This window comes from Chrysochloris asiatica, unplaced genomic scaffold (genome assembly GCF_000296735.1).
Source record: "Chrysochloris asiatica unplaced genomic scaffold, ChrAsi1.0 scaffold00046, whole genome shotgun sequence".
Classification (NCBI taxonomy): domain Eukaryota; kingdom Metazoa; phylum Chordata; class Mammalia; order Afrosoricida; family Chrysochloridae; genus Chrysochloris; species Chrysochloris asiatica.
In genome coordinates, this window is record NW_006408564.1 from 7443759 (window position 1) to 7455384 (window position 11626).

At 35.9% G+C, this 11626-nt stretch overlaps 1 protein-coding gene across 3 annotated transcripts in view; it reads left to right on the forward strand.

The window, feature by feature from the left end:
- Positions 1–11626, forward strand: part of SLMAP (sarcolemma associated protein) — a 178636-nt gene that overhangs the window by 89675 nt on the left and 77335 nt on the right. For all 3 annotated transcript variants that reach the window (XM_006862073.1, XM_006862072.1, XM_006862074.1), the window contains exons 3-5: positions 1512–1584; positions 5143–5179; positions 6551–6613. In XM_006862073.1, the coding sequence (XP_006862135.1) occupies positions 1512–1584; positions 5143–5179; positions 6551–6613 (173 nt within the window). The remainder of the gene's footprint in view (positions 1–1511; positions 1585–5142; positions 5180–6550; positions 6614–11626) is intronic.

An 11626-nucleotide genomic window follows, 5' to 3' on the forward strand; every position in this document is an offset into this window, starting at 1 on the left:
CTCCATATATGTGTTTAGACGAGTATATAAGAAACTCTGGTACAGTAGTGGTTACGAGTCAGGCTGCTAACCTCAAGGTCAGCAGTTCGAAACTACCAGCTGTTCCACAGGAGAAAGATGAGGCTTTCTGCTTCCCGTAAAGATTTACAGCCTCAGACACCCTATTCAGGGTGGCTATAAGTTGGAACCGACTCCACAGCACATAACCATCACCACATGAGTATACAGACATGGGGAAAACATAAAGGAATGCAGATGAGGCCATTAGTGTTAGTTATCCTAAAATATGAGTGGCAAGGGGAAGTAGAGGAGAAGAGAGAGCCAAGTTTAAAAGGAATTGTACCCTAAACCCTTCCAAGTGTGTATTACATTTATGTATTTATATAAAATAATGTCTGTGGATATACTAAAACAAAATTTTAAAAAGACCTAAGTAAATAATCATGATTTTGTTAAAAAAATGGTGATATTAGCCGGATGCCATTAAACATATCAGTTGACATCAGTATGTCTTCTTCTTTTCTGAGCTGCTGGAAGCTGTTTGACCAGTATTTGAATTACCATTAGGGTTGCCCATGGTAAGCAGATTTCTGCAGAGTTTACAGACTAAGACAGACTAGAAAGAAGGAGAGGCAGACCACTTCTGAGTGGTTCGCCACTGAAACCCTTAAGAATAGCAGCAGAATATTGTCAGATATGTTGCCAGAAGTAAAGATAAAAATTTGCTTACAGTGTGTCTGGTGTGATGGTTTATAAACATATTTAGGTTGCATAGTCGAGAAGCACCTATCAAGTAAAAAACCCAAACATTTTGAAAACTTGTTGTTATGTGCCATGGAGTTGGTTCCGCCTCATAGTGACCATGTACAGTGTTTCCGAGGCTGCAAATCTTTACAGGAGCAGAAAGCCTGATTTTTCTCCCTCAGAACAGCTGGTAGTCTCGAACTGCTAGCCTTGCAGTTCGCAGCCCAATTTGTAACCACTACACTACCAGAGCTCCTTTAGATACATAATTGCAGAGTGTTATAGAGGCAGTTTGTTTGGGCTCTTGGTTTTCTCATCCACAAAATGGGAATTAACAGTATATCCAAACTGTATTATGCAGAATGTTAGAGTTTTGTGAGGTATGGAGAGGAGTTACGGATAGAAGAACTAGTCATAAAGGCAGTGTTTTAAACGGGGGAATACAAGTTTGCAGATGGGGGAAAAGTACATTTCCTGTTCTCAACTTTATTTTTATACATTTATGTGATCTTTTACTGACTTTTACTGACTATAGAATTGGAGGACAGCATTCTAAACAGTTCTTTCTACATTATGCCTTGTAATTCTGATTCCTTCTGGGCAGGGCTGAATTTCTCTTGGGTAATGAATATTGCCATTGAATCACCAGATTTATTTTCTTTCTTAAGAATTACTACATTTAAAAATAAAATACATGTTTAAATATGAAAGGTATGAAGTTTTGTATTTTTTATTTTTTATCCATTTTATTTGTTTGTTTCTACCAGTTACCCATGGGTGTATTGTTTCCACAATAAAACTTTTTCTACCAGATGGTATGGAAGCCCGGCTCCGCACAGAGTGAGTATCATTTAGTGCTTCGAAGTTTTTGGTTAATAACGGTCTAGATGATGGTCTATTCTTAATACTTCAGGAATATTTAAATAGTGTTGAAAAAATTTGAAGTAGTACTTCAATACAATACACTTCAGTTTAACTGCTTTTCATGTTAGTTGTAATACTGTATAAGGAGGCAGAGAATTTGTTTCAAAATTTGACTTTACAGTTTATAATTAGTTATTTGTCAAAATGTGTTATTTAAGTAATTGGTGAGTGACAATGAACTCCATCCCTTTTGATCTTAGGTAAATGCCTGTGCCACAGTCTTATGGAAACTTGAGTATGTTGATATAGTCAGTAACTTATTTTCCTGGGAATTTTTCCCAATTTCATGCTTTTTTGTGTGCGTGAAGCAGTGGGAAGGTCACTTAAAGGAAAGTCAACTGAAAGGGGGAAATTACTCATAAAATGTAAATGTTAAAATGAGCTTGTGCTTTTCCACAGATTTATCTTTATAACGTGTTGGGGGAAGCGGAGCATTCATTAAACTTCAATGTTTTTTGTTTTGAAAAATACCTTGAGTATACTAAAAGATTGCTTCTACACTCAACGCACCATTTTCTGTATTTTGTAAACAGGCAAAGATTTGAGTGTAGGAGGTTGAGAGAAACTGTAAGTTGAAGGCAAAGTAGAGAAAGGGAGAGGCCCTTCTATACTCTGATAGTCTGTACTTTCTTTAGCATCATTGGTTTTTTTAAAGATTTTATTGTGGATTGATTGAAAGTTTGCAGGGCAGATCATTAGTTTTATATTCAACAAATCATACACCTTGTTTCATTACAATGATTATAATCCCCTCCATGTATCATCAGTTAACAGATCATTAATAAATCATTAGATTTTATGCTTCAGTTAGAAGATACCATCTTCTTTTCTTTTTGAACTTACTTTAAGCATATCTGATGGAAAACAAATTTTAACTTTAAATTTTAAAACATTTTCATATTAAAGTGTTGCTGTTTCCAGTTTTAAATGATAGTTTATTCCATAAATGGAAAATGTTTCTATTAACAAGAGGTTTTAAAACATCTGTTTTCTCTGTGACTGAAGTATAGAAACTATAAATTGCAATAAACCTTAGTAGTTTAAATGTGACTCAGCTTTTATGAGTTAAGACTTATAAGAAAGCTTCAAAAACAACCGACTATCTTTTAATTCCATTTTTCTACACACTTTTTGAGCCCCCTCATAAGCCTTTTAAGGAGCTTTGGTAGCGTAATGGTTACGAATCTGGCTGCTAACCTCAGTGTCAGCGGTTCGAAACTACCAGCTGTTCCGTGGGAGAAAGATGAGGCTTTCTGTTCCCGTAAAGATTTACAGCCTCGGAAACCCTGTAAAGGGTCGCTATGAGTTGGAACCCACTCCCCGGCACATAACAGCAACAACAACAACATAAGCCTATTAATCTGGAAACAGTGCACGCCTTCCTAAAGACCTTTTTGTTTTTGTTTGATAATGAGCTATTTCTTTCATGGAATTGAAAGCTTTGAGCAAATACGTAACAAATCACCTATGTTTTCAGGCTCCATCTAGTATGGCATGGTTTTTATGTATATTTATGACATATTTTTTCATATATTTCAGTGAAATGTGTCCTTTTCCTCTTGTTTCTTCAATACGTTTCATCTTTGCTCTGTTTCCTTCTCATTGTTTGGTTTTTCTTATGTAGTTAAATCTTGTTGTTGTTGCTTAGCATTGGCGAATCAGTTCCAGTTCATGGCAACCCTGTATAGGGTTTCTGAGGAGCGGTTGGTGAGTTTGAACTACCGTCCTTGAGGTCCAGTGCTTATCCTACAGCACCACTAACCTTAGCATCTATTAAATTGTTACCAGTTTCATTGTTTGTAATGTGCTTGACTCTTTGGAGAAGATAAATTTTGACTAGACACTTCTCTAGAGCTGAGGGAAGATCAACATGGTGTTTACATATAGATAATCTGTTTAAAGTCCTACTCCACACATTTTGTGACTCGATCCAAGCTCACATTTCTTGTTTAAGAACTGAAGACAATGTAGTGCCTGTTGTTTTAGTTGTTAAATGTATAGGTTTTAAACCCTGTATAGAATGTCTGGGGGATGTGGTGCCTCTAGAGAATAAGCATTGAACTGGAACTGCAAGGTCGGTGGTTCGAGCCCATCTGCTGCTGGTAGAGGGTGTGAGTGGCATCATTACTTTGTGCCCCTCTTTTCACTCTCAGCACACATATAACAACCTACAGAGTGTTGTAAGATAGGGACCCTGGCTTCCTTAGCTACTCTGCTCTTTATTTATGTGAACACATTTACTACTCATCGGAGCTCTGGTAGCGTAGTGGTTACGAATCAGGCTGTAAACCCCAAGGTCAGCAGTTCAAAACTACCAGCCTGTTCCACAGGAGAAAGATGAGGCTTTCTGCTCCCATAAAGATTTACAGCCTTGGAAACCTTGTACAGGGTCGCTATGAGTCGGAACCAACCTCACGACACACAGCCACCACTACTCATAATAATCTTACTTGTTTGTCCTGTTATTATCCATATTAGAGATGAGGAAGCTGAGATCTATAGTGTTTAAGCAGTTTGCCCCAGATTGCACAGCTGGTAAATAGAGATGAAAATTAGACCCGCTCAGGATCCGTAGTGGTTACGAATCAAGCTGTTAGTCTCAAGGTCAGCAGTTTGAAACAGCCAGTGGTTCCACGGGAGAAAGATGAGACTTTCTGCTTCTGTAAAGATTTAAAGCCCCGGAAACCCTATGTAGGGTCTCTATGGGTAGGAATTGACTCAAAGGCACTTAACAACAACAGGATAATTTATGAGCAGTGTGCTTAACTGCTATACTGTACTCCCTCTGTCTAAGTAGAATTGTATAAGGCACTTGAGACTAATTAACACTGCTGGCCTGCAAGATCAGTTTGAACCACAAGGTTGGTGGTTTAAGCTTACCAGCCACTCCTTGGAAACTCTATATAGGGTCACTACGAATAGAACTGACATAATGGCAATTAACAACACTATATAATTTTTAAAAAGTGGTATAGTGCATTTAATTTTTTATATACACTTAAGATTTCAGTTGTTAAAGAATGTGATGGCTAGGTGGAGAAGAGCTTCACTACTACTTGATTAGCAAAGTTGTTCGCATTGGAACAAGTTTCCAGACTATGGATATTCTTGCAGTAAAGGTTTTTTAAAAAAAGATTGTCTTTATAGAAATATTTGGGTCTAAAGGAACTTAATTTACATATTTCAAAATTGAAAATGGATAATTTTAGGAATAATTTTCCATATGGAATATCTTATAAGCAAAGCATTCACTGCTGTGTTTGAACTGATTGTGTAGAAGCTAGTTTTACATATTGGTTACCTTGTTTTCTAATATGCCTCTATACCTACAATGAATTGCAAACTAACTTACTTTCCTTTAAGAATTACATGAAGGAAAATGCATCAACTTTGGAGTGTAAGATATTCTAGTACTCTCAGACTCTGTTTCCTATGTCAGGAAATTAGATAAAAATTCTAAATTTTGCTTTTCAGTGTCATCCATGCCCCATTACCAAGTCCTGTTGACAAAGTAAGTTGCTAATGATTATTTTCTTTCAAGTTGGCTCAGCTAGTATTTTGTTTTGGAAAATGTGTGTGTGTGTGTGTGTTTCCCCCTATATATTCTATTTAGAAGCTCAAATGATTTTTCCAACAAATTTATATAGCTATGTAGTTATTCCAATCTTCTGATCTTCAGTTTCTAGAGAATTTAGGAATGGTTTTTGTTTTATTCTATTTTGGGGGAAAAAAATCTCTGTCATTTTAAGTAAAGCATTGTCTATAGCCCAGGAAAACTTGTTTTGTGTCTACTTGGAGGTAAGGAGTATTAGCTACTAATTTTTATTCTGAAACACTGTTATGTTTAGAAAAGTTTATTGATACTTTCTATTCAAATAGTTTCAACATTTTCCCACACTTGGAAATATTGGCTTATAAAAATTGTTACTTGTTGTCCTTGAAGATCAGTTTTAGCCTGGTCTTACCTAAAACTTTGCTCAAATTGCTTGTTAGAAAATAATTTTATCTTGTCTAAAAATTAAGGTATTGAAATCATTGGGATCATTGCTAAGTAACAACACGAAAAATACATCTTTTGGCATTAATGTAGATGCTGAGTTTTCTTAGTATAGTAAGTAAACTACATAGGTCTTCCTAATTTATTATCTCTTTAAGGGAAAATATTGTACAAATTTTAATTCATTGGAAGGTGAATGAAAGCCTGATTGAAACCGAGGTTCTCTTGTTAGATTCATTTTTTAGCATTGAAATGGTCAGTCCGATTTTAATAATTAATGCTTACTACAATTTCAGCAGCACCAAGAATTATTTCAGAAGCAAATTATGTCATTGCTGGTTTAGGACTAATTTTTTTCTAAGACAATGCTTCCTATTTATTTGTAGCTAAGCTGTTAGTACAAATAAAACTTCTGAGCTCAGTAAGAAATGATGCTTTTAATACTAGGATTTTGTAGTGTTGAGGTTGTTGATAAACATTGCAGCAATTCTTTAGTGCCTTTAAAAAAAAAATGCCATGCTTCCGTGTTCCACAGCTTTGAAAAACTCTGTATAAAAGATACATCTTTTAATACTCTTAAGTTCTAAGTAGTGTGAGTATTTCCCATATTTCTCCACTTAAAAGCACTTAACAATTGGGGTAGGGGGTGGCAACAAAATTGCTTTCATTGCTTCTGTCCATGAATCTCAAAATGGTCTCAGGATATAATACCATTTGCAAATTTTACTCAGAAATATTTTGAGAACCAAGGAAAGTGACTAATTTGAAAAATCATTTTTCTTATGTTTATTTCAATAAACAGATACTTCAGGGAGTTGGTTTGGCTATAATATCTTTTATAAACTGTTCTGTGTGAGTACTGACACAAAATCCTTTTTTTCATAGGTTGCTGCTAACACTCCAAGTATGTACTCTCAGGAACTATTCCAGCTTTCTCAGTATCTACAGGTAAAAGTGAATTTTGAGAATTGCTAGTCTTTAAAAGAAAAATTAAACAACTTAGGTTTAATTTAATCTGTTCATAAATACTAGGTAAAGTAAGTATTGTCTGTATAGTAATACAAAAATAAAATTATTTTTTAAAAGAACAAAGTATTAAAAATAAGCCCTGTGAAGAAAGAAGACCTTGATTAAGTCGAGAGGAAATAAGATTTCTGTGCAAGAGGTTTTTTCTTCAGATACGAAGAAATTCCAAAATAATTCTTTATCCATAGATGACTTTTAAATAAAATTAAACCTGGAAAAATTGTTTGCTTAATTAACAATATTGATAGTAATTAATTATAGCACTTACTGCAATTAGTATATATGTAAAATAATTTAGTACTTAACTATATATGCCAAGCTCTACTCTAGCAGTTTTCACTTATTTCTCACGATAATCCAATAAGATAGATATTTTATGTCTATTTTCAGAGGTGCAGTAATGGGGAATAAGAAGGCTAAATAATTTACACAGTGTCACATACTTCCTTACTAGTAGCTACCACTCGTCTGTCAGTTCGCTGTACTGTGCTGTTTGTGTGTTGCTGTAACACTGAAATCTATGCCACTAGTGTTTGAAATCCTGCAGGGTCACCCGTGGTGGACAGGTGTCAACAGTACTTCCAAATCAAGACAGATTGGGTAAAAGGCGAGCTATACAGCTTCTGAATGTTTAGCCACCGAAAATCTTATGAATAGTTGCACGTTTAGTACAGGAAGGTGAACTCTTCAGGTTGAAAGGCATTCAGAATACAACTGGGGAAGATATGCATTCCTCAAAGTAGTTGGCTTTAATAATGTGAAATGGAGCAAAATTCTCAAGAACTTCATTTACTGATGTGATACAACTCAATATCCAGTAATAATCAGAATGAATAATTTATTAAGTATGAATCTAGGAAAATTGGAAGTCATCAAAAATGAAATGTAATACATAAAAATCAATATCCTTGGCATTAGTGAGCTGAAATGGACTGGTGTTGGCCATTTTGAATTAGACAATTATTTGGTTTACTATGGATCTTGTCTGGAAGCGGAGAATACTAGTAAGATGCTTATCTGTGCTTTATTGACTATGCAAAGGCTTTCTACTGTTTGGATCATGACAAGCTATGGACATCATTGTGGAGAATAACTATTCCAGAACACTTACTTGTAACCAAGTGTCAGTTGTTCAAACTCAAGGGGACACTGAATGGTTTAAAGTCAGGAAAGATGTGTACCAGGGTGGATTCTTTCATCATACTTTTTCCATCTGTATGCTGACCTTTTCCAATCTGTATTCTGAGTAAATAATCTGAGAAATTTGATTATATGAAGAAGAACATGGTATCAGGATTAGAGGAAGACTCATTAACAACCTGTGATATGCAGATGATACAACCTTGCTTGCTGAAAGCCAAGAGAACTTAAAATGCTTATTGATGAAGATTAAAGACACAGCCTAAAGTGTGTACTGCATCTCAATGTGAAGAAAATAAAAATCCTCACCACTGGGCCCATAAATAACATCATAATAAATGGAGAAAAGATTGAATTTGTCAAAGACTTCCTTTTGCTTGGATACACCATTGACACTCATGGAAGCTGCAGTCAGGAAATAAAATGATGTATTACATTTGGCAGATCTGCTGCACAAGACTTCTTTAAAGTGTTGAAGAACACAGATGTCGGTTTGAGGACTAAGGTGTGCCTGACCAAAGCCATAGTATTTTCAATAACTTCATATGCATGTGAAAGTTGGACAATGAATAATGAAGACTGTAGAAGAACAAATGCATTTGAATTATGGTGTTGGAGGAGAATAGTAAAAGTGCCATGGGCTGTTAGAAGAACAAACAAATCTGTGTTGGAAGAATTACAGTCAGAATACTTCTTAGAAGATAAGATGACCAGACTTTATATCTCATGCTTTGGACATAATATCAGGAGAGACCAGTCTCTGGAGAAGGAAGGACATCATACTTGGTAGAGTGGAAGTACAGCAAAAAAAAAAAAAAAAGGGAGACCCCCAATGAGATGGGTTGGCACAGTGGCAGCAGCAGAGGGTTCAAGCATAGAAGCAATTATGAAGATAGCACAGGACTGGGCAGTGTTGCAGTCTATGGTTTGGAACCAACTGGACAGCACCTGACAAAAACAACATGGTTTGCTATGCTGGAAATGACAGAATGGAGAGGAATGGCATTGTATTCATCATCAAAAAGAGTACTTCAAGATTTATCTTGTAGTATAATGCTGTCGGTGATATGATAATATCAATATGTCTATAAGGAAGACCTGTTAATACCACTGTTACTCAAATTTTGCACCAAATACTAAAGCCAAAGATGATGAAATTGGAATATGTAGGAATCAAATTGATTATATCTGTGAGACAAGACAATGTAGTAGCTCAATATCTTTAGCCAAAACAAGGCCAGGAGCTGATTGTGGAATAGACCAGCAGTTGCTTATATGCAAGTTCAGGCTGAAGCTGAATAATATAAAACAAATCCAGAACAGCCAAAATATAATCTTGAATATATCCTACCTGAATTTAGAGACCATCTCAAGAACAGATTTGATGTAGCTTGAGAAGACAAAGTAAAGTATTATAATGAAATGTGCAAAGACCTGAAGTTGGAAAACCAAAAGGGAAGAATTGCTCAAGCTGAAAGAACTAAAGAGAAAATTCAATCTTTGAATTTCAATAAAATATTGGAGGATTTTATTACATTATATTCAATAAAATATTAAAGGATTTTATTCAATAAAATATTGAAGGATTCTAAGGGAAATTTTTTGAATGTTGTAGGAGGTATCAAAAGATGGAACTACACAGAGTCACTGTACCAAAAAGAATTGGTCAGTGCTTCACCATTTCAGTAGGTAGCATATGCTCACTAACAGATGATAGAGGTCCAGGGTGCATTGAAGGTACTGGTAAAAAAACAACACTCCAGGAATTGATGGAATACAAATAGTAGTGTTTCAGGAATTGATGCAGTGCTGCATGTGCTCACTTGTGTAGGCCATGAAAATTGGAAGACAATTACCTGACCAACCAATTAGAAGATGCCCCATTGGAATATAAAATTCATCATACAATATCAATATCACATTCAGGTAATATTTTGTTGATGACAATTAAAAACCAGTTACAGTAGCATATCTACAGGGAGCTGCCAGAAATTCAAGCTGGATTCTTAGTGGACGAGGATCCAGGAATATTATTGCTGATGTCAGATGGATCTTGGCTAAAAGCAAAGAATACCAGAAAGATGTGCTTTATTGACTATGCAAAATCATTTGACTGTGTGGATCAGAAGAAATTATGGATAACATTGCTAAAAATGGGTATTCCAGAACACTTAACTGAGGATCCTGAACATAGACCAAGAGACGTATAATAGAACAAGGTTTAAAATCAGGAAAGGTATGCATCGGGGTATATCCTTTCACAGTACTTAATCAATCTGTATGCTGAGCAGATAATCTGAACAGCTGGATTATATGAAGAAGAATATACTGTCAGAATCTGAAGAAGAATCATTAACAACCTGTGATATGCAGGTGGCACAGCCTCACTTGATAAAAGTAAAGAGGACTTAAAATTCTTAGTACTAAATATCAAAGATGACAGATTTCATTATGGTTTGTACCTCAATATAAATGTAGCAGAAGTCCTCACAACTGAGCCAATAAATAACATCAGGGTAAATGAAAAAAGATTGAAGTTGTCAAAGACTTCATTTTGCTTGGATCCACAATCAATGCCCATGGAAGCAGCAGTCAGGAAACCAAAGGAGGTATTTATTGCATTATGCAAATCTACAGCAAAAGGCCGTTTAAGTGTGGCACAGCTAAGATATCAATTGAAGGACTGAGGTAAGGTTGACCCAAAACATTTTATTTTCATTTGCCTCATAAGAATGTAAAAGTTGGACAATGGATATGGAAGATCATAGAAGACTCATGTATTTGATTTATGGTGTTGACAATGAATATTGAAAGTACCCAATAGACTGCTAGAGGAGCAAACAAATCTGTCTTGCAGAAGTACAACCAGAGTGCTCCGTAGAAGTGAGAATGGCGATACTTTGGTACTTTGGACATGTCAGGAGGGACCAGTCCCTAGAGAAGGTTATCATGCTTGGTAAAGTGGAGCATCAACTGAAAAGAGCAAAACCCCCAAGACAGACTGACACAGTGGCAACAATAATGGACTTAAACATAGCAACAATTGTGAGGATGGGCCAGGACCATGCAGTGTTTCATTCTGTTGTGCATAGGGTCACTATGAGTTGGAACCAGTTCAGTGGTGATCTGGAACCAAATCAATGGTATCTAACAAAAACAAGTTAGTAGTAGAGCTGAGATTTGAACTCAGCAGTCATCCTTCATAGTTTCTTCTCATAACCATTATGTTGTACTGCTGAATCTATAGAGAGATTTCTTAGCAGGTCAGATACTTGGAAAAGTTTCCTGAAGAAGCTAGCACCTTATTTAAATAGCCATATAAATCTCTATAAAGGAACCAAGTGTTATATTTTTTGTGTTTTCATAGATTTGGCCTGAATATAGGCCTCTGTGAGGGAGCATGGTTAGGGACTATCCTAGATCAGAAGTTTAGATATTGTTGTTTTTTTTCCTGGACTTTGCTACCATATTAGTTCTGTGAGCTTTAGTTGTCATTTTATATATGTAGATCTTAAGTTGTCTTTAAAATGTTACCATTAAACCAGTGATCCTGCCACCCTGTAAATCTTTTACGTGAATCAATTGCTGAAGTAATAGTATATTAATCAGGATCTTCCACCTGCCATTGTTGTTGTTGTTAGGTGCCATCGAGTCGCTACTGACTCATAGCGACCTTATGCACAGCAGAACGAAACACTGCCAGTGGACCAACCTCACTATTGTTGCCACACTTGAGTCCATTGATGCTGCCACTTGGCCAATCCATCTCACTGGAGGGGTCTTCCTCTTTTTCTC